Source organism: Telmatherina bonti, assembly GCF_933228915.1.
Source record: "Telmatherina bonti genome assembly, chromosome: 11".
In the NCBI taxonomy this organism is placed as follows: domain Eukaryota; kingdom Metazoa; phylum Chordata; class Actinopteri; order Atheriniformes; family Telmatherinidae; genus Telmatherina; species Telmatherina bonti.
In genome coordinates, this window is record NC_136629.1 from 11601975 (window position 1) to 11629867 (window position 27893).

A 27893-nucleotide genomic window follows, 5' to 3' on the forward strand; every position below is an offset into this window, starting at 1 on the left:
ACATCATACCAATATTATTAGTTAAAAAATATCTGGTATTTGACATATACGATGAAAATAAATGAGATTTTAATGTAAAAGTTTATGTGTGAGACTTGAGGAAGAATTGCATCTGATCGTGTTCGGTCTTTCCCCAGGTGGTGATAACACAGTGATTAACTGTTGGAGATGTATGTTCCCAGGTTTGTCCATTGTGGTACATAATCCCTGTGTGACAGGTACAACAGTCTGTGCTCGGCCTCCCAGTCTGACCAGCGCCTGCATGGTCAAGGCAGCTAAAAGCCATCCCAGCTATGCAGATATGTGTATGTTGGTTTTAAATTGTAAAAATTCCTGCTAAACCGGTAGGAGTTGAGCATGTCATGAGTGGTGAAATGCTACTAAATTTACGACCTGGAAAGGGATCATTGTGTGTGTGTGTGTGTGTGTGTGTGTGTGTGTGTGTGTGTGTGTGTGTGTGTGTGTGTGTGTGTGTGTGTGTGTGTGTGTGTGTGTGTGTGTGTGTGTGTGTGTGTGTGTGTGTGTGTGGAGATGGGGGTGGGCTGGGTTGTTTAGGTTAGTAGACTTGAGGTAGGATCTGTCTTTGGTGGGGTGGAGGGTCAGACTCAAAGGTCAAGGAGGAATGAACTTGTGAACTAACGTTCCTTAATGCTACTATTAATGTCAAGTATTGGTCAAACTAATCCAGAGTTTAAGGACCAAATTCCTCTGCACTCAACAGCACCGACACATCAGTTGGGGATTTAAATATTATGCCTCTGACTTAACAACAACAGCAACAGAACTCATTACTTCTGGCAGATGCTGCTGCATTTTGGGCAAACACCACCTCTTTTTGCTTAACTAAACAAAATTTCATTAGTACTGATATGTTCGCAGTTAAATGATTCGCAGGTGGACAGTTTGCAGGGATGATGGATCATTTTTGCTTATAGTGACACTCAAATCAACTCATGGTAACAAAAGTACATGAAAGGGAGGTTGGACAATGGCTGACACGCATTCCTGTGGCAAGCCATCATTGTGATGCACTTCTGCGCCCTGCCCCCACCCCAACAGCTGGTGTATTCTGCCACACACAATGCAAAAGATGATGTTTACGTTGAAGAAGTGAGAACATCAGGGTTTGTGATGCTCTTACAATACAGGAACATGTGTCATGAAACCGGGACACTCACCTATCTGCTCCATTCTAAGGTTTTGTCATCGCTCTGTGAGTGGGGGCATATTTAGTCAGATTTTGAAGATTTTATTGTCCATATAGGACTATTTCCCAACATGACTCTTAGATAAGCCTCAGACAAGAAAATCCTACAGATGGTCTGTTGCTAAATATCATCATGTAGCCAGATGTGTCCATAAATAAGCTACTTTTCAGTATATCCTCACTGCTGCTTCTTCTACAAATATCACTGAGTATTCAATTTAATCCATCTTTATTTATAAAGCACCATTTCAGGACAAAGTGATCTTGGGCCATTTTGGCATGCAGAGTCCAATTTAGTCCATTTAAATGTAGTGCAGTTATAATCCAATGAAAATCAATCAATCAAACAATTTGTATTAACTGTGTTCATCTAAGCCGATTTAATAAAAACAGTGAGATCGCTTGAGAAATCACTGGATTGGATCAAATATTCTCTTTGATATGAACCTCCATTCTGAGCTGCTTGAGCAAATGGTGGAGAGGAAAAACCTCCTTCAAAACCAAGACCAGGACGGAAAGCCCCCATCAGAACCAGAACCAAGCAAGAAAGCCTCCATCAGAACCAGAACCAAGGAGGAAAACCTCCATCAAAACCAGAACCAAGGAGTAAAACCTCCATCAGAGCCAGAACTAAGGAGGAAAACCTCCATCAGAACCAGAACCAAGGAGGAAAACCTCCATCAGAACCAGAACCAAGGAGGAAAACCTCCATCAGAACCAGAACCAAGGAGGAAAACCTCCATCAGAACCAGAACCAAGGAGGAAAACCTCCATCAGAGCCAGAACCAAGGAGTAAAACCTCCATCAGAACCAGAACCAAGGAGGAAAACCTCCATCAGAACCAGAACCAAGGAGTAAAACCTCCATCAGAACCAGAACCAAGGAGTAAAACCTCCATCAGAACCAGAACTAAGGAGGAAAACCTCCATCAGAACCAGAACCAAGGAGGAAAACCTCCATCAGAACCAGAACCAAGGAGGACGGCCATCTTCCTGGAGCGGTTGGAGGTGAAGAGGACTGGACAGAAGGGTCAACAAGCAGGATAACTGTAATCCAGGGATCTTGCTAAAAAAAAAAGAAAAAAAAAAAAGAAAAACCCAAATGAACAACGTCAGATAGTTCTAAAGATTTGGCAAGCCACCCGTCTTATAATCACACACAAAATATGAACATCGATAAAAATCTAGATTTTTACAGAAATGAACCTCTAACATGGAGTTTTGAGCAGTAGTTTAGATTTTAAAAACAAACTTAACTGAGTGAAACTATTCAGTTCACCAAGTGCATGATGGGAAACAAAGGCAGTCTGGATTTGCCGAACTACTACAATCCTGTTTCTGGTAAGTGTTCATCTATGCAGCTCACTGCATGAGTTGAATCGCGTAACTGTCTTAAAATCACCCCGACAGCTTAGAGCAGCTTTGGTTTCGTGTTTTTGGCTGTCATGCGCGACACACTTTTTTTTTTTTTTTTTAGAAATGGCTGAATCTCACAGCACAGTGACCCCTAACCTTAAAGTGGTCCAGCAAAACAAAGAGAACATACTACTGTACAGTCATATCCCAGTACTGTATATCTCGATGGGACTCCCATGATTTCAGTGACCTTGTTAAGTTGCAGTCATTCCTCCATTCAAGCTAGTTAAATATATAATCTGTGTCTCTTATCAATAACATCTAAATGGCTGCAGAAGTAGCGGAGCAAATGCCTACATAAGCTTACAGCTCCGAAGAACCAGATTGATAAACACTATTGATTTGAGAATTAGCACAAGCTCCAAGTAATAAGAAAGATCTCACAATACAAGGTTCTTACCAAATCTTGTTAAACAGGTTGCCTGTTTTTCAGTTCTTGGTTGGTTCTCAGTTTTTGTGAATTCTTGTTCGGGCCGTCCGACCAAGTCTAGCGGACTATCCTGATGTGAATGCACCCTTAATTTCTTGCCAGTACTATTGCCAAAACCTTGACCTCTCTCTCACTTCATGCATTTTAAAAGGGCAAAGTCAAAACTCAAATGAAAGCATTTCAGTATTTTTGTCACAATGCGCACAGATGTGGACCCAAATCCAGGCTTGAAGGGCAGGATACGAAATCAAGACGTTTCAAGTTGAACTCGAATGGACTAACAGAGGCAACTAAAGACAATTAACCAGGAACTGAGAACAGAAACCAAGCGGTATAAATACAGAGAAAACAGCAAGACGCAGGTGTAATTAAACTAAGTGAACCCAGGTGAACTAATGAACGATGCTAGACAGAAAACACAGTCACAAAATAAAACAGGAAAGAAGAACTAAAGACCTCACACAAAACACACATAACAATTTTACTGTAGGCTACCTGTAGGCCTGTGGAGTAGGCAGGACTTATAAACATCGGACAATATCTGAAGTATATATTTTAATCGAAACACTGATGAACATCCATAAGGCGGCCAGTAGCAAAAACTCACAGTGCAACTGTGTCTCATCTCTTGACGTCTGTGAAAATGTCCCAGTGCATGAAATCAAACGCACCAATCCCCACAGCAACCTCTGTGTTTCAGAAGTGGTAAAATATAGTTTGATTGAATGATGATGAACACTTTCTATTCTGAGCTGTTGTGTGTTTAATAACATGAAACACAAATGGTTACTCTACTTCGGATTTTCGTTAGGACATTATGCAATCAGCGTAAAGACAGTTAATCACGTGGTGCACTTTCCAGACTCTGGGTGCAGAGGAGACCACCAGGCTCTGTCCAGCTCCTTGTTTCCTCCTTGAGGAAAAGGAGATGCTCGGCCGAGGCTTCGTCCAGCATGGACTGAAACACCACTGACAGTTCAGAGACAACTCGGAAAGAGTTATAAACAACTGCACAATGTTAACGCATCTATTTTTCACCCAGAGTGTGGTTGCGGTTGGTTCTGAATGAGGGCTTTATTACAGGTTACTGGTGTGCCATCTTCCTGGCACCGCCACTGAATTGTTTAGTAGTACGCCGTACCAGACCATACCGGTTTATTTTCACCCCTGATTAGACCTGATACACTCCACTTACTGTCAGCTGATGGTGCACAGCTATATAGATGCTAATCCAGTGCTTCATCCACTTCATCAAAGTATTTTCATGTGACCTTTGCAAAATGGAATTGATCTAGAGTGATTGAAAGGATCTCAGGTGTTAGCAGGATTTTTGCTGCCTATTGATGGATGGGAAAGTAGATATATCATGTTTATGCCATGCATTTCCTCCACAGCCCTCTGCTCCTGCTAGCAGAGATGCTTCATAAACCCCCGGCCATCACATATGTCACTTACACCCAGACACACACACACACCATTTTCTTTTAAGGTGACAAAAGGGATAACCAATTGTTTTTCTGTTTATCAGAGGTGACATGACCAGTGGCGCAAGGGGGCGAGGAGGCCCTGTGTTGCCATAGCTAAATATACATCCCTGACAGCTCCATAATAGGTTCCAGGAAGTTCAGTCGAAAATAAAAACAAAGCAACATTTCTAGCTGATTGGCTTTGAAAGGCCGTTTTTCCTTGCTGAATGGGAAAAATGTGGACTTCAGCATTCCATGGCCGTGATGCCAGTCGGATTGGATAGGGGCAGCCTTGCGTGTGCAGAACAGGACTGGTGTGAGGGAGACACATTGCACTGCAGAAACCGACTTTATGGGGAAGAATAAATCGACAGAGCAGCACACACACACACACACACACACAAAGAAATCAACATTTAGAGCTGTCAATACACATTGGTCTCATTTATTCACACACATAGACCCGCCCATATATATATGTATACATATATTACAGTGACTGATGGTGTGTTTTCACTTTGTGTTAAAACAGACACTAAAGTGTGTTCAAGCCTATTGTTCTGTATGGGTTTGACTCTTCTCAGACTGAATTTAGTCACTTTCAGAGCAAAATTTAGTCACACATTTTGTAAAGATAATGCACTCCCTGGATCCCACCCCATTTGCTCAGCTGTCTGACAATTACCTCACAACATCTTCTGAGGAGGCCCTGCTGCAGCCTGGTGTAGAATTACTTCCCTCCTGCTGAACAGTCTTGTGGTTGCACTCCAACAAACTTTAGTAAATTATGTTTGTATTTCTTTTTTTTCTCATTCTGCCTCTCAAGTTTGGCTAAATTATGTGCTGAAAGATGCTTTATGACAAACAGCGAGCCCCAGGGAAGTGCACTTTATACATCAGTGGAAGTAAACTACCATTTGAACAGCAGTCAAGTGGCTCATTTTTCTTCCTCCTCGTCGGCCACTCAGCTCCTCTTCGAGCTGGCACGCTAAGAAAAACAAGTTAACTTAGATTTCATTTAAGCTGAAAAGGTTCACAACTTTGGGAAAGAGCTTGACCATTTTTCCTATGTTAGTTTTCTTATCGAAGATGTTGTTCATTTTGACATAAAAAGGGAAATGGAACTAGTTAGCACTTAGCTTAAACAGTCTTCATTTATAAGAGAGAGTTACTGCAACAACTTGACTCTTCTCTCCGCTGCCCTCGAGGTCCAATGTTCTATCAGATCCAGCTCTGTCGCTCCTTGTCCCTAGTTTGGCTGACATGCATGCCCACTGGGGAGTAATTTATGACAGTTGTCGCCTTGGTTTGCAAAGCCAGCTCGGGACATCTCCAGCCATTCTGAGCAGAGCATTTCAGTGGACCCGTGGGGATAAACCCGATAGGTTTTAATGTTTCCCCGCCATGGAGCCTGTGTGGCATCAACGGCTAGAAATGTCCCTTGTAAGCCTCTGTTGTTCTAAAGTCACCATGTGTTGCCATGGAGAGGGCAACCTGCTGCGTATGGACAGCTTGTATGTGAATGCAGCTGACCTTGGTATAACTTTTTTTTTCTGGCTAAATTGGGTCATTATTTGTGATTTTTTTTTTTTTTGACAGAGTTTGACATGAATCAATGAATGGAAAAATACTTCTAAATAAAATTTGATAACTCATAAACTTGAGGAAGTAATTGTGCATTGTGCATTGGTAGAAGATGTTTTACCCTTCTGAGTAACTTCTGTGTAAGACCCTGTTGAGTCATTTCCTTATATGGCTCAATCAACTTCAGTCTGATTAAAATTAACAAAAATGTAATTCTACAATTATTTAAACCCTTTAAATGCTCATTTAATCACATGATGTCACTGTTTGTCCAACTTATTCTTGGGAGCATATATATATTAATTTTAATCACATAAGAATATTTTTCCCAACACTGTTTTTTAATTTAAATATATGTTATAAACTCAGGCTCTATTGTTGTCTAGAAAAATTCTTTTAATTTTGAAACAGTAAAAAATAAATGGAAAGCATATCTGACAAAGTTAAAGTTTCATTTAAAATACTTTAACACCTCCAGCTGTTCTTTAATTAAAAATATACAACATATTACAGTAGTTTTCTCTTTTTAAATGTTTCCATCCACACTCCTCATTAATAGAGATTAATATCTGACATTAAACCAAGGCAGGATCAGTCAGTGTCAACGACAGTCTGGTCACGAAGCAGAGGAGATCAGCTTCTGCTCTGTCTGCAGCTGAAAGCCTGATGCTGCTGCTGCTGCTGCTCACAGAATAGGATAAACTACATGTTCTTTCACATTAATCCCCAGAAGTCTCTAATATCACCAGGAAAAGTTGCAAGACCTTTTGAAAAATGCTTTTTCTTTAAATACACTTATAGATGGGTCTGAAAATGACTAAATATAGTGCCAAAGTTGCAAAGTTAGTACCGTGTTTATTGATATAATTGGTGTACCAGGAAATTGTACACGAACAAACGTTTTGCAATAAAATTTTTAAGTAATCAAGTAAATAAGGATTAAACAACAAGTACCGTGCATTACACAGTTATAATGCATGATGTGGCGTCTAAAACTGCGTGCAGCTTTTACCATGGTCCCACACAGTAAACATTTTATAACAAATGTTCATCTATTTTTTTTTTTTTTACAAAACTTGCTAAGTATGCTAAAGTTTACATTGACCTCGAAGAAGTTTCTATACTAAATAACCGTTGTCAATGTATTTCTCTCATTCACCTGTCAAACGCAAGCTGATCTGAATCAGTTGAGTAACGTGCTGCTATGGTGATGCTCGTAATGGAGAAATATTACAGTAATCTAAAGCTCCGAACCACATGTGCATATATACAGCCGGTTGACAGTAGGTTTATCACTGACCATTACATAATCACAATTAACATGTTTCGGTTGCAAAATGTATGTATGTATGCGCGTGTATATATATATATATATATATATATATATATATATATATATAGATATCTCTCTCTCTCTCTCTCTCTCTCTCTCTCTCTCTATATATATATATATATATATATATATATATATATGTATATATATATATGTATATATATATATGTATATATATATATGTATATATATATATGTATATATATGTATGTATATATATATATGTATATATGTATGTATATATATATATGTATGTATATATGTATGTATGTATATGTATGTATATATATATATATATGTATGTATATATATATGTATATATGTATATATATATAAAACACACATGTATATATTTAGTTAATGTGATCTGAGCCACGTGTTGCTGTTTTTTTTTTTTTTTTACTAGCTTCGACAAACTTATTTAGACATGTTTCAGGGTTCAACAGTATTTATCTTTCTTTAAGGAGCTCAGGGGTGGAGTTATGTTTACGCTTGTGCTCCTGACTAGCTAAAGAGCTAAACGGTGTGCAGTTCATCATCAGCTAAGCTTCTACTATGACAGTGATCTGCATGCAAAATCAACTTAGTTATGTGCTTTTGCAGTGGTTGGTGAAGTGGCTAACTGCTGGCCAGGGGATCACACACTGCTCTGTTGTTTTCCCAAACCACCCACCCCTTCAGCCCTGGGTAAACTGAAACAGCCAAGATTAGTATTAATCCCTCTTAATGCAGTGGCTCATAATATAGTCATTAGGTGACTTGAAACTAAGCCATCCCACCTAACTGCTGTGGTTTATTAAACACACACAGAGGATTTGCTGTCAATGCTGGGTGGGTATAAAGCAAGCATCACGTCTAAATAAAGTGGTATCAGCCTATTAATACTGATGAGCTTCGCTCTGAATGGCTACATTTAAATGAGGGCCTCGCAGACCGAGGCAAGGATGAAATGGTAAGACCAGGATCTCCAGTGAATCCGGCTTTCCTCCGTTTGGACAAAAATCCTCCCCATGCCTCACAAGCATGTATACTGAAAACTAAAAAATGTCAGCTAGCATATCCAACTAAACCTGTGCAAACATGACTTTATTTTCCTCATACATTTTTAAGTCTAAAATACCATAATTCTCATGTAGCTCCTTACCAGCACAGAAGAACGGGTGCTGGTTCTGTGCTGGTGCTAGAGTCAGTGCTTAGCTGGTTCAACTCCGGTGCTTCTGAAGAACCTGTTCTGGCTTCGACTGAAAGAGCCCAGACAGGGCATCATTTAGTCATCTAAAACGTATTTACGCACCTGGATATGTCTTCCCAAATAGTAAGGAAGAAGCAGCTCTCTGGCAGAAATTGTAAACAAAGGAGAAGTGCGTGGTTCTCCTGGATGTTCTGCTCTTGGCCTTCCAAATTTCACTGATGGACAAGTCATCTGGCAATGGCTTGCCAGGTAGCCCCGTCCCCAGCTGCTGACGTAAGCAGCATGAAGCGGTTCTCTACTCTGGTTCACCAAAGGGTTGGTGCTTGAATAGGACCAGTTTTGAGAGCAAGAAGCCAGTGCTTAGTCTGTCTCTGTCTCCGAACAAGCACTGGAACCAGCTCGGTCGAAAAGGAGATATATAGCGTCTAACTAGCACATGGAACCTTTTGTGTAGGGCTGCACTAACGATAATTTTATTAGTTGACTAATCTAAATAATTTTTTCGATTAGTCATGGTTATTTTTGTCCCGCCCACCATCTGTGCTTCCAGTTTACAGGCTCCAGTATGCTCTACCCGCTCCATTTGCATCATATGAATGTCAGCCTGATTCCCAGTCAGTCACAACATAATGTCCTTCAGTAAGTTAAAAGATCGACTCCTGAACCAGTTAAATATTAAATTTAAGCTTAACAGCTTACTACTAATTTATTATGAAACATTCAAACTTAGCTATAGTGTCATATCCAAGCTGTACAGAATTTTCCTCAAAAGGAAAACAAAATAAAAAATAAAATATTTTAACATCTTAATTTTTGTAGAATTGCACTGAAATGATTATTTACGTCTTGAAAAGCCTGTTTTGTAGGTAAACAAGGTCCAGAATCCTTTAAAAAGTTCCTGAATCCAAACGGTGATCCGGATCACCACCAAAATTAAATCACTTCTTCCTTTTCACATGTCTAACAACTCCTGAACATTTCATGAAAATCTATTCATAACTTTTTGAGTTATCTTGAACACAAGCAGATAAACTCCAGTAAAAACAGAAGCTCTTTGGCAGAGGTAACAACAGCACATCGCTACTCGCTAACGCTAACTTTGCCATCCAGAACACTGGAAACCATGACTCAGGGGGGTGCTTTCCTTCCAGATGCTCCTGCATGACTGTCGTGTTGCCGTGGTTACGCCAACTCTGCGTGGCAGACGACACATTTCACCTGTTTGACACTTTGTTTAGCGTGAAATATCCCCAAACTTTGGAAAAAGGTTGCACCGCCGCCAGTTTGTTTGTTTAACCAAAGACGCTGCACAAAATGACAATACTGTCCCCAGCACTTCCTGTGGTGCTTTGCCTCATTTGTTTGGTGTTGACTCTGTCCTTGGTACAATATTCAGTACAGCATTAAAAACTCATATCACTCTTTTTTCTAACCTTACAATAATACATGTATTGTTCACACCATTCAGGATTGTTTGGTCAGTAAAACTGGTTGTTAAAACCAATTTCCTTCAATATAAAAATGATCATTTTCCCTTAAAGCCTTTGTTTGTTTGTTTGATTGAGGACAAACTTTGGTATGGTGTCAGTTTTGATCTTCAGAGCGGTCTCTTTCCATTCAGCAACAGTTTTCTAAACACTGTGTTGCAGTGTGAACCGCTGCTCCACTGGCATATTGTGTCTTGTGTGAACAAAGTGGAGTCACTCTGTACAGTCCATGGTTTCTGGAATCCCTCCCCCCCCCACGGGAATGCCATTAGTGGAGAGCTGAAGGAGTGCAGCAGGTGAAACAAATAAGGATGATAAGACACACACACACACACATACTTTAACCACAGCTTCGCCTGCCTTGCCTCAGTGTTTTTGGCCTTGTTGGGCCTTTTTTTTGTGAAAATGACTTCCTTCTTTTTGAAGTATTCACTGGCCAGTCCTGCATTTAAAATTCACACTATCAGTACTTTGAGTAAGAAGTATTATTCTTTGATGTAATATTCACAAGCAGTATTATAGATTATTTAGTGCTATTGAGTCTAAATGAAACAGAATTATGTGAATTGTACATCAACTGGTTGATCCTGTCAGGTATGTAGTGTCCTGGAAGCTCCCAGTTAACCCATGAAAGTGTTTTCACCCCAGCTTCCTGTTGCTGCCTCTCCAGATAGCTTTGGTTTTTATGTTTTCCATTTATTTCCTGCGTTTTTGTTAAGACAGGACTCATTGACAGGCCTGTGGAGTCGGCCTCAGCTGCAGCAGAATATCAGTCACATGGAGCCTTAACCTCATTCCCCCAGCGGCGTGCAGTCTCATTTTGTTCTCTTCATTCCCCACCCTACATCCTAATCAAGAAACAAACTGAGATTGTGAAGGGTGTGAGGTTAAAAGATGGGATGGAGATTGTTTTTCTTGCTTCCCTGTGTTTGTTTTTCTGGAAATAGAGGTGATAATGTGCGCCTGCTGCATGTGAAGGGCACCTCACTGTAACAGTACAAACAAGCATTTGTGCAGTGAAGTAAAATGGTTTGATTTGGATCAGATGGCACCGTTTATTCCAAGGGAAGGGAATCATAGTCTTTCAGTTAAATAAAATCTATTCAATTATGAAGCGAAATCACGATAATCCAGATTTCTTTTTTGCAGTTTCACTACACAGTTCACTGGATGCAGTTCCCATGCCATCAGGTTTAAAGCTACAAAATACAAAATCCATTATTTATAAGTCCACTGAACGTGAAGTGTGAGTGGACGGCAGGCTGTGAAACACATTAAGTGGACATTGGGCCTCGGCCAGCTCCCCGCTGGAATAATGTGGTCTCTGTGCAAAGTATGCGGCATAGAAAATAAATTTTATGTTCAGGATAACAGGTGCAAACCAGTGGCTGACACACTCTGACCCAGACAAAGTTTGGGAATGAAGTCATGTTTCTTTTTTTTAATGCACCTGCTTTCTGTTATGAAACACAATTCTGCTAAAAAAGAACTGCCATTAAAACATAAAACAACATTTTGGGTAAATCATTCTTGTGTTGCAGAGCGGCAGAGACCTCAGATTTGCAGGTCAGCTACAGACGTTTTCTCCCATTACATAGGCAGGCAGGGGGGAGGCTTCCACCTCCTGTTCGCATGACCAAAAATGGCCTACATTATGTTTTAACCTGTCATTTGTGTAACCAGCCAGCTCCATCATGAGCATAAACTGTTCTGGTTCATACTTGTGTACTCAGCCTGTTACCAGAAAATTCCACTAGGGGGCGCACTAGAGAACTCGGACAGGTAGGGTTGCTGACATTTTAGAAAAACTTTGTAGCATAAAAAATCAAAACAATCCTCTGTATATTTACACATAGAGTTGTTCCGTTGTTGTTAGTACATAGTCATGATTCTTTCCATCAGTCTGTCTTGGGCTGCCGTGGATCTGGAGGTAGAGCAGACCGTCCAATGGACCTTAAGACTCCCAGTTGGAATCCTGGTTCCCCAGTCAATTGGTCATTGGGGATAACACTTCACCCGTCTTACCTCCAGTATCGGCATCGCTGGTGTATGAATATTTCATCGCCATGTGCAGCAGGGCACCTTTAGCTACACATGTAGCTTATCGTCAACAAGTATGCACGAGGAGTGGATGAGTTGTGGATTCTATGTAAATGTATTAATTTATGACTATGATTACACCAGTCATGAGACTGGGAATCCAATGACAGGATCACAAGAATCTAGACAACAATTTACATCAAAAATGTTCTTTTAAAACCACAATTTGGAGATGTACCTGGAGTTAATTGTATTTGTGTGCAATAGTAATAAATGTCGTCTACGTTACTCTGTTTCTCCTACTTATAAAGTTAAACTATGACCATGTGTTTGTAGACTGGATCATTGTATTAACACAGTAGTGATGTAGAGTCATAATTTAGTTAAAAGGGCTGTGACGATATGCTTTTGTCCTGATTCGATATCTATATAATTTTTTGGTTGCCGATTTGATTTAAATTGCGGTTCACACAATTTTTCGATATTGCTGATTTTTTTTAGACTAAAAACAACCCCAAAAAAAAAATGTCAAACTTTTTTTGCTTGCATTTTACTTCATTTCAATGAGGAAAAAACAATACAGTCGCCAGACCATCACTGTGCTGCTATAATGCCCAAGAAGACAAGCAAAATGATCAATGAAAACAATTAAAAGGACAAAAATTTTATAATAGATTATTTTTATTTATTTGAAAAAGTATATATTGTTTTTTTTAACAAAAAAAAAATCGATTTTGAAATTGTGAAGCAAAAAATCCTTGATTTGATTAAGAACTCCCTCATGGTGAGAACTTGTTTTATTGGTAAGCTGGTTCATGGCTTTGTATTTTAGAAGAAGTGACAACTTCTTTATTTAATGGCACCTTTAGGTCAATGTACTTGTTGATTGATTAGGTGTTCCTGTAAGTCTGTTGGTTGTCTGCTTGGCGCTATGTCTTCTTTCTTCTCCAACCCAGTAAGAGACCTTGTGTAAAAACAAATGCAAACTATATTCGACGAAGCCCGTGAGGTAAAACGCTCCTGCTGTGGTCATTACAGCGGTCCTCCCAAGCATTTGGAAAAGTTTTAATTTCTCCGGGGCCTTTCAAATTGCCTGTTTAGCTTGCGTGGAGGCATTGTTCAAGCCGTATATGAAATACCAGTGTGGCCCCTTGAATTGACTGTATAGAGCTCCACAGCATTGTTCCATCCTAATTGCCCCCCTCTACAAGTGTCAGTTCCATTCAGAAGAATACTGGGACCAGGAGCGGAGGAGAAGAATGAATGAAACGAAGGTGGGAAAAGGGGACTGCGGAGAGCTGACATTTATCAGGCTCCTCCCGACAGATGGATAAAAATACTGTTATTCTAGAAGTCTCTCTGGATTTCATTTAGCTGTGCTGCTCTTGTTAAAGTGTTGTCTTTCTGCTCAGCACGAGGAGCCTCGGCAGCGCAACCAAGGACCCTGACTCCTAATGTCAGGTCCAGATCAATAACCATCAGTGTTTGGTTGTGGGCCGCTGCGTCGGTCAGATTGGGGGGGGGGGGGTTCACTTCTCCTTTTCCTGCTGCTTTCCACACAAAGTGTCATTCTGGTTTTCCCACTGTCACCGAAAGCTTGCGAACTGTGGCGTCTGGATGTTTGCTGTTGACAGAGGCGATGTCTCAGAGATGTAACACTGACATGATCAAACTACAGAACACAAAGGCGGCAGACACAGATGATGGCTTCCTTTCCTTCAGGTCCGATGTAAGACTGAAAGATACAGAAGATCATTCCTGCCAGCAGCCTCTGGAACAAGACCTCCTCCAGTTAATTATTATCTACTACAATATTGAATTTCCATTTGGGGATTAAAAAAGTATTTTTCATTTCATTCATTCATTTGCCTCTCCTCACATCTGACAAGGAACCCATTATAATCCACCAACCTGCTTACTGTTTTATGCCCCTTTCTCCATAAATGTCACAATCAGTAGAAAAGTTACAATCCCCCTAAAACAAACCAAAACAAATCACCATCATCACTGTCCAGGATCAAACTGCTTCTCTTTAAGGAATATATTTATTTATTACTATATTGTAGCTTCTTTTAAACCCATGTTTACTTTGTTTTAATTTATATTATATATAGTCAATTTATATAATTTTTGTTTTTATTTCTCATCCCGACACCTTCACTGAGACATTCAGTTTCCCTCTTTAAACCAATCCCCCCCCCCCCCCCCCCCCCCCCTCACTTTATGAAAACTAATTCTTCTTTTCATCCAGAAGTAAATTATTTCTTGCTCTTATTTGTGTTGTTTAAATGGCTTCAAATCAGGAAATTTTCTTTAAAAGGAAGAGTTCATTTGTGTGATCTCTATCAATCTAATAGCTATTTTCTGCCGTTTATTTACTCTTTGTATCTTACTTCTGCTTGTACCGCTGCACAGTAACTTTATTTAAACCTTTATTTTACCTGGTTAGTTACTGACGTTTTCGTCATTTTTACAGAGACAATTTTACATCAGAAACAGATAATAAAACAATATAACAATAAATCATAGCATACATTTAACTGAAAAACAATCACAGGGTCATTTACACAAATCTTATCTCAAATACTTTAGAGTGCCTTCTAATTTAGTTTGTTTTCCAGCTTTTCCCAGAGAGGCAGCTTCCCCCAGACATAATTAATGTGTTTTCAAACAGATCGCACCAAGGAATTAAATTTCATTTACTCCTTCTATGTTTACTTTATCAATTATTCACAATGACGACAGCAATACAAGGAAACAGAGTTAAAAACTCTTAGACAACCCACAGCAGTGAGAATAATAAAGATTTAACATGGACATGAAAGTAGTTATGATTAGTTGTCGCCTTAGTTTTGATATGAGTGTGGAGCGGCAGAGCCTGCTCGCTGAACCCGGGTTAACAATCCGAGGACGTACCCTTACCAGTCCATAACTATTAACCCATAGGAACCCAGCGTGACATACGATACATAGAGAGACATTTGGCATCATTTTATTTTACAAACTTTGCTCAAAATCCAGTAGAACACAGAGTTTTTTCTTCTGCCCATTAATGGACACCAGAAAGCGAAGATGACACTATGTCTGTGCTTTTATGATTTAAAGAACCCTGTTATTTCATATTTAATGAGAAAATTCGTCTGCGACACGGCAGGGGTCATGCACACAGCTGCGTCCGTGTGTTTAAATTTGCGTACTTTCGCACCACCTCGGTCAGCTGTTTAACCAAAACAGTCTGTTTTTTTTATTTCATGCGTTTCTGAGTTAACCACGCCCATCTCAAATGTCCGACCAATCACACGATACTTCCTGGAGCCACACAAAAAGAAAGTTCTGCCACCCCGATGTGTCAACATCTGTCTTCAGCCAAGTCCGTGAGAAAAAAATTACGTCATTTTCTTTTCGGAGCCTCGAGAACAAGGAAGAAGTTCTCTCTTCTCGTAGAGGATGCAGCCGCTTCAGGCTGAAGAAGTGTTGCAGAATCCCACATATATGTGGCGATACTAAGGCTGTGACGATATGCTTTTGTCCCCATTTGATTCTGAATTTTTTTGGTGCCAATTCGATTTAAATTGCGATTCTCACAATTCTTTGATATTGCTGATTTTTGTCGATTAAAAACAAAAAAAGGAATAAAACTTTTTTTTTTTGCACATCATTTTTCTTGATTTCAATGAGGAAAAAACAACACAGTAGGCAGACCATCATTCTGCTGCTATAATGCCCAAGAAGACAAGTAAAAAAAAATCAAACTAATAAAAATGACAAAATTTCTTATAATGGATTATTCTTATTTATTTGAAATAAAAAATAGTTTTTTTTAAAACCCCTGATCTTTCTCATTCCTGACCACACGTCCCTCACTTTGCTCTGCTCAAGCTTGCTTTTAGACTTTCTTTTTTAACTATTTCTCAACTCAGTTCACTAAGTCTGCCTCCCACCCTGAAGGATTTCCTGTTGCACAGCTTTTCCAGGTTATTGGGGGTCCATGGTTATTAAGGGAGAAGCACCTCGCCGTCCTGGAGATGAAGGTCTCTGATAAGCTGCAATGCCCTCCGTCATGCCATGAATATCCTCTCCATGTGACTCACAGTCTGTGGCCCAAAACACATCAGAGATCAGGTCACTTTTATTGTCATTTATGCAAATTAGAGCACGTTCACATCAGCCTTTTTGATTCGAATCCGAGTCCGTTTGCTCGGAAAATCTGCTTTCTTTGGAGAAATGTGAATGCGTCAAACAAATTCTGATTTGGATCAAAGAAGTGGATCCAGTCCGCCTACAAATGCAGGTCTCAGTCCGTTTCAAGCGGAGAACATACAGAAAGTGGGCTACAACGTCACAAAAAAGTTACTTTTTGGATTAGACGTAGCATTGCATTGTGGGTAAATACATAGCGATGGCGTTTAGAGTCCTCTGCCTCGTCTGGTGTTCATACTGCGTTCGTTGTTGCAGTGTATTTCTGCAGTATACTTGCAGAAGGCACAATAAAAAAAACAAAAAACCCAAAACAGCGATAGTTTTGTCTCAATGTTAAACTCGCAACAAAGTTTTCTTCTACATGTGGGTCTTGTTCTCTCTTTTGCTAAACACCAGTGCAGCGCCACCTTTGGTGAAAATGGGGATATATTATTCTAATGGCGTTTGACCAAAGTGCAGCGTGAACACGATCTCTGTTTGAATGGATACACCTCCCTACAAACTGGGCCAAGTCCCCAATCGGACCGAGTCTAGCGGACTATCCTGATGTGATGCACCCTTACTACAGAGATCCACTGCAGAACAACAATAAAAACACATCATTTAAACTCCTAAGATACAATAATTATAACATAATACTGGCGCAGTCGTGCAGTGAATGAGAAAATAAGTGTAAAATAATTAATAAGCAGTTGCACAGATGAGAAGTTATTGAACTTATAGAGAGCAGTAGAGAGAGAGTGTGTGTGTGTGTGTGTGTGTGTGTGTGTGTGTGTGTGTGTGTGTGTGTGTGTGTGTGTGTGTGTGTGTGTGTGTGTGTGTATCATATTTACAGTGTTTTTGTTTAAAGTGTGGGAGTGGGGGTGGGAGAGAAACTGTTCCTGAAGCAGCAGTTTTGCTGTTCAGGCTGCAGTACCTCCTATCTTACAGGAAGCAGAGACCCCAGTGATCAGCTTGGGCTGCACAATTATGAGAAAATAATCATCCCGATTATTTTGATCAATCACTCTTTCTACCGCGGTGCCCGTCATGTAAATGGTGTGTGTGTATATACCAACTTTAGTTTCCTCTGTAACAAGCACAGAAAGCAGCATTGATGGATTAAAGCTTGTTCCAAATCTTAAAAAGTGAACAGGATAACCTTCAGTAATCTGTCTCTGGATTAGGTTACCACACTGTCTAAGAGATAAGAAGTCAACATTGATAATAGCTCCATTTCTCTTTAGTTTGAGAACAAAATTCAGATTTCCAATTAGGAAATTATATCAATTAATTTAGTTTCACTGGGATCTTAACAAAATGGTAAACGACATGCAAATATGCCAACATTTGTGCGTCAGTATTTCTTCCTTTACGTGCACTTTAGCCCTTAAATCCCATATTTTCCTCATTTTTACATTTTTATTTGATAGTTTTCATTATAAAAATCTGTTAAATTTTTCTGCAGTTTTTTTTTCTATGGCTGGATATTTGAAGGTATATTTCTATAATATTCTTTTCATATTCTTCAAAATTCTCTTTTTTTAATCTGCTAATTCTATCTTTTAATTCATTTTCAAAATATTTTTCTGTTTTTAATTTATTTTTTATTTGTATATTTATATTATTCTGTTTTTATTTTTTTTATTTAGATAATTGAATCTTTGCATCATATTCTAGTCCAGGCTCATTTGTATTTGTATTGGTTTAATTAATATGTTTTGCATATTATTAATGTTTTTTCTTCTGTTCATATAATGTTGCTATAACAGTGGAATTTACCTGTGTTGGATTATTAAAGTACTTGCGATGTTGTAGTTTTGTTTTTAAATATTTAATAATTTACAAGATGATTCTCATTTAACAAAGTTTTTTTTTTGTTCTGATTAAAGCTTTGCTGGTGAACACATATAGTTGTGCTCATATATATTCATACCCTCCCATTGAAGGGAAGAAAAAAAAGCTGAAATAAGCTGAAATAGAAAAAAATAACCATAAATAATTTTTTTTTTTTAATTTTTTTTTTTTTTTTTTTAAACAAACATTACATTATTTTCTAATTCTGGTTCAATAAAATATATTTTTTATAAAGCAAACAAATATGATAAAATAATATCTGTTACATCAGTCAGAAACTAATATTTAGTTTAACAACCCTTTAATGTTTCGGCTACAGTCAGGTGTTTTCTCTTCCTCTCAGTCAGACTTCTGCACCTGTTGACAGGTATTTTGTCCCACTGTTCAACTCAATTAAACGAAAAAAAAGGGAAAAAAAAAGATTTCTTATATTACTAAATTGTAATTTAACAAAATTTCAGTAACTATTCCTTTTTTTTTTAGTCTCCAATTATTTGCATATCTGTTGTAAATTCAGCCTTGTCTTGAACAAAATGGGACGAATACATTTGAGGACGACTGTATGTGGGGTCAGAGTCTTGTCCAAGGACACTTGACAAACATGACGGGTCTAGCTAGTGATTCAACTTCTGACCATCTGATTGGTGGACCATTGCTGTCTCCTCTCAGCTATGTTGGCGTCAGTTAGCGGACCTATAACACACACTTGCAGCGTTGCAGTGCGGATGCCATCGGAGTAATCCGGCTCTGCTTTGATGTATCTGCGATGAAAAGAACTTGATATTTGCCTGTAATGCAGGGCTCCTTAGCACCGTGGTCGTGTGGAAGATGGGCATGTTTATACAACTCTGCTGCTTTGAAGTGACTCCACCGCCAAATTATTTTTTCCATTTGTGTTTCATGAATTCATCCTTACTATTCCTGTTTCTGAACAATAAGGTGTATGTACACCTCAGATTTAGCTCCTGCTGTTGTTGCCTGTATTTTAAGCCTTTTCTGCTCCACTGCCAATAGATGTGCATGTGTTAAAGATGGCTTCTGTTTTGCGGTAAGCCGGCCTCATCCTGATATACTCCCCCGGGGACAAGGGTTCACCCCTGCCTCCCCTCTCCATCTTTGCTGAGGTCATTTGGAGAGGTAATCCACACATGGCTGGACTCTCACACTACACACCCCCTGGCAGAAAGATGGGGCTCCACCACGGCGAAGGTAGATGGGATTAGACTCACGGTGAATCGTAATGGGCTCATTTCACAAACTTTTTCACCAATTAAGCCCATCTTGAGTTCGACTTGTATGCATTCTTACATCAAGGTTGTAGCCTGCACACACAGCCTTTAGATACTAATCCTGCTTTTTTTCTTTCTTTCTTTCTTTTTCTTGTTTTGGTCAATGTCAGCCAGAGGTCAACCTGGTTATAGAGTGATTGCCTTACCACAACTGCAGCCTCTGTTATTTATTTCACTCCACTCCACAAGCCCTGGAGATTGAGCCGAAGAGCAGAGCCTGTATTTAGACTTTATTTAAGAAAATTGGTGATGGCCACAGACGGACCGCTCCAGTCAGCCCCCCGTTCACCGATGGCCAGCCAGATCAATACTACACAATTGAGTTTTCCAATCTGTGGTCTTTGGAAACGCAGCCGTGCCACTTACAGAGTGATCGCCTCTGATGAAGTCTTCATCAGGATCTATTGACAGATTCATTTGAGCACCCTCCTTCCACCCTTACAACATGCCTTTTTTCACCCTGTAAAGTAATTGGACACTAAAACCCTCTTTTAAAAGTTTTCTGACCACTGATGGACAAATCAAACCAGCAGAGCTCTTTCGCTCTCTCAAGTTAACACCAGTTTTGATTTCATTTAATTCCCAAGTTTATGTTTTTCATGGTATGACTTGGTGGGGGACCTGTTTGTTTTCTCTGTGCAGTCCTGGCTAAATTTACACGCTGTGTCACCCTACCCCTGTTAAAACAAAACAGCTTGGAGATTGCAAATTTTACAAAAACTAAAAGACCAGATGAAAAAATATTCAGTAAGGCTGAAAAAGTAAGAGATCTGCTTTTGAAAGAAAGGCCTGAAAGTGGCCTGGCGGCTGATAAAGGGACTGTGAGAATTTCCAAATGATTTCATATTTGATTTCTAAACAAGCCGCAGGGGTATAGGATATCACGCACTAATGCACAGCAGTCACATGTGTGCTTTTGGAAATTGGTTGGACACTATCCTCTATGCTTTTGATGTTCAAGTTATTTTTCCATGTCTGGAGTGGAGCTGCTCTTAAGAAAGCCATAATCCTCCCAGTATTGCTGTGGCAAGCAGTCCTCTGGGACTACATATCACAGCAGCATGCGTGACTCCACTAATTTTCCCTGCTGTTGTTTTACCTGTTTCATATTTTTGCCTCCCCCTCTGGACCTCCTTTCTCTTGTGAAAGCGAGAGACTGTTAAAGTCAGGGTGGATGCGATAGTGGAGTAAAATGTCGAGTATAGTCGCTAGTTTTTAGCTGTGTTTAGCTAACCTTCCTGATCAGTTCTAGGCCTTGGCCACATGCTATTTTTCCATGGTTTCATGTTGTTTCCACCTGTTTCTGATGCTACTCATCAGAAAGAGGATTCCTGCCACCAAAAGTCTCTTAAGTCTTCTTTCTACCTCGTTCTGATGCTCAGTTTGAACTCCAGCAAGTCGCTGAGAGCATGCTAACATGGCTAAATGTGTTAAGTTGCTGCTCTGACTTGTGTATGTTGGTGAACTTAGACAAACATAAATGATGAGAAGCAGGGAACGGGTAGAAAAAGCAGCGTGGTCTGATGCAGAGCAGTGAACTGATGTGTTCCAAATGGATCTAATGTCTACTTCTGAATAACTTGTGGGTGTTTGCCTCTTTAAATTTCCCACTAACAAAAACAGGCCAAAAGAAAAATGCTTCTCTGCTTTTTTCTGTTTGTTTTGGACAAAAATAAACATAATAAATGTTTTTTACAAAATAATTGAGACGTTAAAAAAGAAGAAGTTGATAATGTTTTAACAGGTAGTTTATTTCCCCAATTTCTTTAAAAAATTAATCAAATTCACTGCAAATTTACATCGGCCAAATGGTAGACCAGGACCTTAAAGGGGTAAATTGGTGGTTAAAATTGGAAGTTCCTGGAATTTTGCTGCATTTATTTGGCTAACTGTGTGTGTCTTCTTCTTCTTCTTTAGAGCTGTCAGATATTGAACCCAACCTTTTCCTGCGACCCTTCCTGGAAGTTGTCCGATCTGAGGACACCACTGGACCAATCACAGGCCTTGCTCTTACCTCTGTCAACAAGTTCCTATCCTACGGCCTTATTGGTAAGAAATGTCCACAGCAGCATAACATTAACTTACATTTTACCTTTTCAGTAGTCTTATTTGTGTTTGTTCGCAAAGAGCCGTGGTCACAAGCTGATATGTACCACTTCATAGTTGAAACAAGAATAAAAACACTGAAAGTCCAAGAACACAAAGTCCCATTTGACCTTTCTGGCCTTTAGAAGACTCATGTTGTGGTAACTGGATGAATAAGGTGGAAAAAAAGGTAAATTAAAATCTTTTTTTTTTTTTTTTTTTTTTTTTTTAACCCAAAGTTTTTGTAGAAATTCTACCAAACAATAAAATGTTAGAAAGGTTTATATTTTATTTAAATGTAATTAAATCAACAAGCTGAGGAGACAAAAAACAAAAGGGTTTAAATCCATTCATAGCTGCAGAGATGCTAAAGGAAAGGAAAAAGGTTGATGGTGGAGAATCTGAAAGCCCAGTTAGATGAACATGGAAATATCGTGACACGTCATTAGCATGTTGACTTTGACAGCACTATAATCTATGCCATCATTATATCTAAAACTGCAACATTACTAAGGTAACTGTGAAGTTTTCAGACGTTTCAGATTTAATGAATTATGAAACCAAACTGTGTCAAACAAGCCCGTCAGATTTTCCAAATGAGCACACAAGCAGAAAAGATCTCTGCCATGTGTCAATAACCTCTTTACACTCTGACATAATATTCTTCCCTTGTCATCTGAAGTCCCATCAAGACCCTGGAGGTTAGCCCTTCCTCTGCCTGAAAGAAATAAATGATCAAGCTCACGTTACCTCCTATGACAAGACCGGGGATGTCCACCAGCTTAACCTAATTTGCATACTGAGAGACGAAGACTGAATCTCGATGAGGAACCCTCCTTAATGCCATGGGTGTATTGTGCAATGAGGAGTGATCACACACTCCTTATCACAGCTTACTTGTCGAGTCAAAGGTCACATTTTAATATCAGGTTGAGATGAGTAGACCCTCCTCCAAGCATCCTCAGCCATAAATCACTTCTTATTAAGGCAGGACGGTAACTGGAAAACCTGATGCTGAGGATTTGTTTTTTCAAGAAAAAATTTCCCGAAGCTGGATAGATGTTTTTAGAAAAAAATTCATGAAAGAGTTTGAACAGTACAATGTGCTGTACTGTAAATGAGTTATGGAGAGAGGATGTGTTTACTAGCCCGTTTAGACTGGCAGAGAGAGTCAGCGCTGCATCTGGACCATGTAAAACCGCTTCATCCAGTCTGGTGGCGGAGACAACGAATAAATATAAAAACGAATTAAATAAATACAAATAATGAAATAAATAAAAAATAAAGTAATGAATAAAAACAAAATAAAGCCATTAACTGCTTTTCTTTCTGTAAAAGAATAAAAAAAAAAAAAAGTAAAGTGTTTACTCGGACTATTTTCCTTTCAACAAGCCAACTTTATTTAAAAACTACAGCAACCACTGTAATGTAGGAATAAAATGCACAATATATCTGAAGACAAACATTAATAAAACCTATAAAAAAAAAAGCACCCCTGCTGCTAAACGCACCCAATTGCAAGAAGCGCAGTAACAGTGTCTCGCCTGTAGATGGCGGATATTTATTCTTGATGATGATGATGCTTTTTTCGGCACAACACCGTCTCCATTTTCCTACGTCACTTCCTGTCATGCAGTTTTAAATGCAATAGTAAAGTTCTAACAGAAACTACTAAAAGAGACGAAATAGTGTATTTATAAGTGTGTTTTTATTCAACTTGAATATTTTTCTACATACTGATTTAAGGGCGGCTCTAACCCTGCGACATGCTCCTTAAGTTTCTAAGGTTTGATGAACTAAAGCTGTTTCATGTAATTGCATTTGATCATTTAAAATAACAAAAACTAATTTTTTTTTTAGGTATCGAGTTTGCGTTAAATATTTCAGTAAAGCTAACATACTTACCTTTTCCACATTACTCTAAACTTTAAAGTAACGTGGAAAAGGTAAGTACATTAGCTTTACTTAAATATTAAACACAAACTCATTTGTTATAGTCCACGCTGCCAGAGCCTTTAAACTTTAAACTAAAAGGCTGTGGCAGCATGGACTATAACAGTTTTGTACGCACTCCCAAAAAATTAAAAGGAAAAGGATTTTAAAAAATGATAAATGATTAATTTTTCTTCAAGCAAAATAAATTAAACTGTTTACAAATGTTTACAAACTAAAAAATACTATACTATAAATTAATTTAATTTAACAAAAGCCAACATTGCACTCTCCGTAACACCATCTGACCCTGATTTCCAAATCCAAACAAATCAAAGTCATCAAATCCACTCATCTAAAAGTTAATAAGATAACCCCTCTGTTACACATAAACTGTTACGAACAACCCGTACTTAAAAATAATATACAGACCAAATTCACTTACATAACAACCATTTCTTACAAAAGAAAACAAAAACACATAAAATGGCCACCACAGCCAACTAGTTAGATTTTACAGTGCATATTGAACAGATTTATCTGCATTCAGGTCATAATCATACAAATGTGAACAGTATAAAGCAGAAGTCAGCTAGTTTGCTACTTCACTGTGTCATCTTAAAACTCCATGAAGCAGTTTTCCTCTTCTTTTTTTGGTTTGGCAGCTCGTTTTAGGCAGCGCTGTTGGCCATTGTCGGGTCAGTCCAGGAATGCCAGCAATGCTTTACTGTCATAATTGATTCAGAAGCCAACTTGTGCTGGCGTACAGTCAGGACTGCCTGTCCTCATTAGCCTCATCATGAAAATATGGCCGGTGTCTGCCAGTTGTTTTGTTAAGTGTGAAACGAGCATGCATCACCAGATGTTAGCTTAGATAGCGGGGGTTGAGTCAATGTTACAACGCTGTCAAAACAGCTGCAGCCAAGGCTGAACAGTGTGAGCGGTGTTAACAACCTTTTCGGAAATCGGCCTCATTTAGAACGCTGAATACTCTTATTTTTCTCGTTTATATAAGAAATATTGTACATGTGAAAAAGCCCTGTCGTCCTGTTGTTGTTGGATTGAAGAGAAACCTAAAACATTCAGGAGTGTCTGAAGTTTCTTCATTTTCAGGTATCAGTATCACTTCACAAATCAGCTTCTTCCCACAGCCTCTGTCTGTCACTTCAGACCTGACACCAGCTCCGTTAATCCTTGAACCCCACCGCCCCCCTTTGTTGCCATGGCATCACCATTTCTCATCATTTCTTTTCAAATCAATGCGACCTGCAACTTAGCTGCACGTTAACTCTTCTTATGGGCTCCACACAGGGGGGGTGATGTCGCTTATTCTCCATTCATTTCCTGTGGGAGTTGAGGCAATAAGGCAAAAATGGCTGCCCTCCTCGAGCCAAGCGACAGGCGACATTCGTGCAGGTGAAATTTCGCCTTCGTTAATGTAGACGTGCACATGGGGTCCTGCTACACGACAAGAAAGTTGATAAATGTTCAACTTTTTTTTGCTGTTGCATGGCAAAACAACCAATCACGGAGAGTTTTATACTCTTCTTTTCTGAATCGGCCTCGAGATCTGATATCACAAGATGATATTCACCAGGATGTTTCCTTGTTTTTAAAATAGGACGAAACCAGGGTTGTTGTTTTTTCTTCTGTAGGGTGGAGTTAACAGCAGGATTTCTGTCAGTTTAAGCTAAATCTCCCGATTCGTCATTCTTCATGCTTTATCTGTCAGCTACTGCAGTGAAAATGCCAAAATTCCCTCCAATATCATAACTTACTTGGAGACCACCAATGAGAGTGCATAGTGTGCGACACTGGCGCTGTAGCTTGTGTTTGTTGCGTCCTGCGTGTTGGGTTTCACCTGGGTGGTGATGAAGTTTTATTGTGAAGTATACTATCTTGGGCCTCACTTCTTTCGGGATCCTCGTGGTGTTTTTAAGGGGAATGTGGGGTCTATCCCTGGATTCTCCTGACAGCTGATGGAGGTGTCCGTCTCCAACATGGGTTGATGACTTCCTGGGATATTTACCTGAGTAACACATTTATTAAAACACCTGGAAAACTGCACTGGTTCCATTTTTACCTTCTACAGTTCCTCATCAGACATGAGTTTACTCATTCCTATGGCTACTTTACTTTGTACTAGGGTTGTTTTACTTCTTGCTTTGACTATTTTATTCCTTCCTATGACTACTTATTCCTTCCTATGACTACTTATTCCTATGATTCCTATGACTACTTTACTTATTCCTATGATTCCTATGACTACTTTACTTATTCCTATGATTCCTATAACTACTTTACTTATTCCTATGATTCCTATGACTACTTTACTTATTCCTATGATTCCTATGACTACTTTACTTATTCCTATGATTCCTATGACTACTTTACTTATTCCTATGATTCCTTTACTTATTCCTATGATTATTTTACTTATTCCTATGATTCCTATGACTACTTTCCTTATTCCTATGATTCCTATGACTACTTTACTTATTCCTATGATTCCTATGATTCCTTTACTTATTCCTATGATTATTTTACTTATTCCTATGATTCCTATGACTACTTTCCTTATTCCTGTGATTCCTATGACTACTTTACTTATTCCTATGATTCCTATGACTACTTTACTTAGGACTAGGGTAACTTTACGAATTTATGGGACTATTTTAGTCATTCCTACGCCTACTTTACTTAGTACTAGGGTAACTTTACTGATTTATTGGACTACTTTACTCATTCCTATGACTAATTTACTTACTACTAGAGTTACTTTACTTCTTCCTTTGACTGCTTTATGCCTTCCTAGGATTATTTTACTTATTCCAGTGATTTCTAGGGCTGCTTTACTTAGTACTTGTGTTATTACACTGATTTATTGGACTATTTTAGTCATTCCTACAACTACTTAGTACTAGGGTTACTTTACTGATTTATTGGACTATTTTACTCATTCGCATGACTACTTTACTTAGTCCTAGGGTTACTTTACTGATTTATTGGACTATTTTAGTCATTCCTACAACTACTTTACTTAGTCCTAGGGTTACTTTACATCTTCATTTGGCTGCTTTATTCCTCCCTAGGATTACTTTACTTATTCCTATGATTTCTAGGGTTGCTTTACTTAGTACTCGGGTTACTTTACTGAATTATTTGACTATTTTACTCATTCCTACAACCACTTTACTTAGTACTAGGGTTACTTTACTGATTTATTGGACTATTTTAGTCATCCCTACAACTACTTTACTTAGTCCTAGGGTTACTTTACATTTTCATTTGGCTGCTTTATTCCTTCCTAGGATTACTTTACTTATTCCTATGATTTCTAGAGTTGCTTTCCTTAGTACTCAGGTTACTTTACTGAATTATTGGACTATTTTAGTAATTCCTACAACCACTTTACTTAGTACTAGGGTTACTTTACTGATTTATGGGTTACTTTACTGATTTATTTTACTCATCCATACAACTACTTAGTACTGGGGTTATTTCACTTCTTCTTTTGGCTGCTTTATTCCTTCCTTGGATTACTTTACTCATTCCTATAATTTTGTTGCTCATTTCTAGGACTACTTTCCCATTCTTTGGATTATTTTACTCATTGCTAGGACTACTTTACTTATCATTAGACCTACTTTACCTATTTTTAAGATTACTATACTTATTCCAAGGACTTTACTCACTGCTTAGACTACTTTACTCATTGCTAGGACTATTTTACTCATTCCCAGGTCAACTTTTCTCAGTTATAGGACTGCTTTACTCATTCGTGGTTTCATTCTGGTTTTCACTTTAAGTGAAGCAGGTTTCCTTTAGGAGGAAAGTTACTCAGAGTAGTACATACTTTTATTATGACACTTCTGTGGTAATCTCACACACCTCAGCTTTCTGAGCAGGGTTAGTCATGCAGCCTTGTAGTTATGAAGATGTACTTCATTTATTTTGGTGGTCATTTCAGACAAGAGGCAGATAAAAACAAGTCAATGTTTGTATTATTTGGAAAGTAGATACAAGGTTAGTAAAGGGCTAAAAGTGACTCAAACCATCTCCAAGATAACAAGTTCATACATGAAGCCTAACCCCACTTCCAGGGAAAGGTCTAAAACCTTCAGGACTGAAACCCTCGTGGAGTTTGTTAGCCCTGATCTACGACCTTAATATAAACCCGGTGTTTATAAAATCAGACACAGAGATAGTGAGTGCAAATGTCCACTATAAGGCCAGAAAAGGACTGATGCCTGCAGGAATCCTGATCAGATGCAAGTGGATAAAACCAGCACTGGTCCTGTCAGGTACTGCCATCTGCTGGCTGAAAGCAGCTCATTCAGGACTGAACACTTCTCTTTTCTCTTGTAGTTTCAGATTTTCATATGGAGTTAAATGTG

General features: G+C 38.8%; 1 protein-coding gene across 3 annotated transcripts in view; it reads left to right on the plus strand.

The window, feature by feature from the left end:
• The window catches only part of gbf1 (golgi brefeldin A resistant guanine nucleotide exchange factor 1), a 104653-nt gene that overhangs the window by 25540 nt on the left and 51220 nt on the right, over positions 1-27893 (plus strand). For all 3 annotated transcript variants that reach the window (XM_079248923.1, XM_079248925.1, XM_079248924.1), the window contains exon 4: positions 21397-21528. In XM_079248923.1, coding sequence (XP_079105049.1) covers positions 21397-21528 — 132 coding nt within the window. The remainder of the gene's footprint in view (positions 1-21396; positions 21529-27893) is intronic.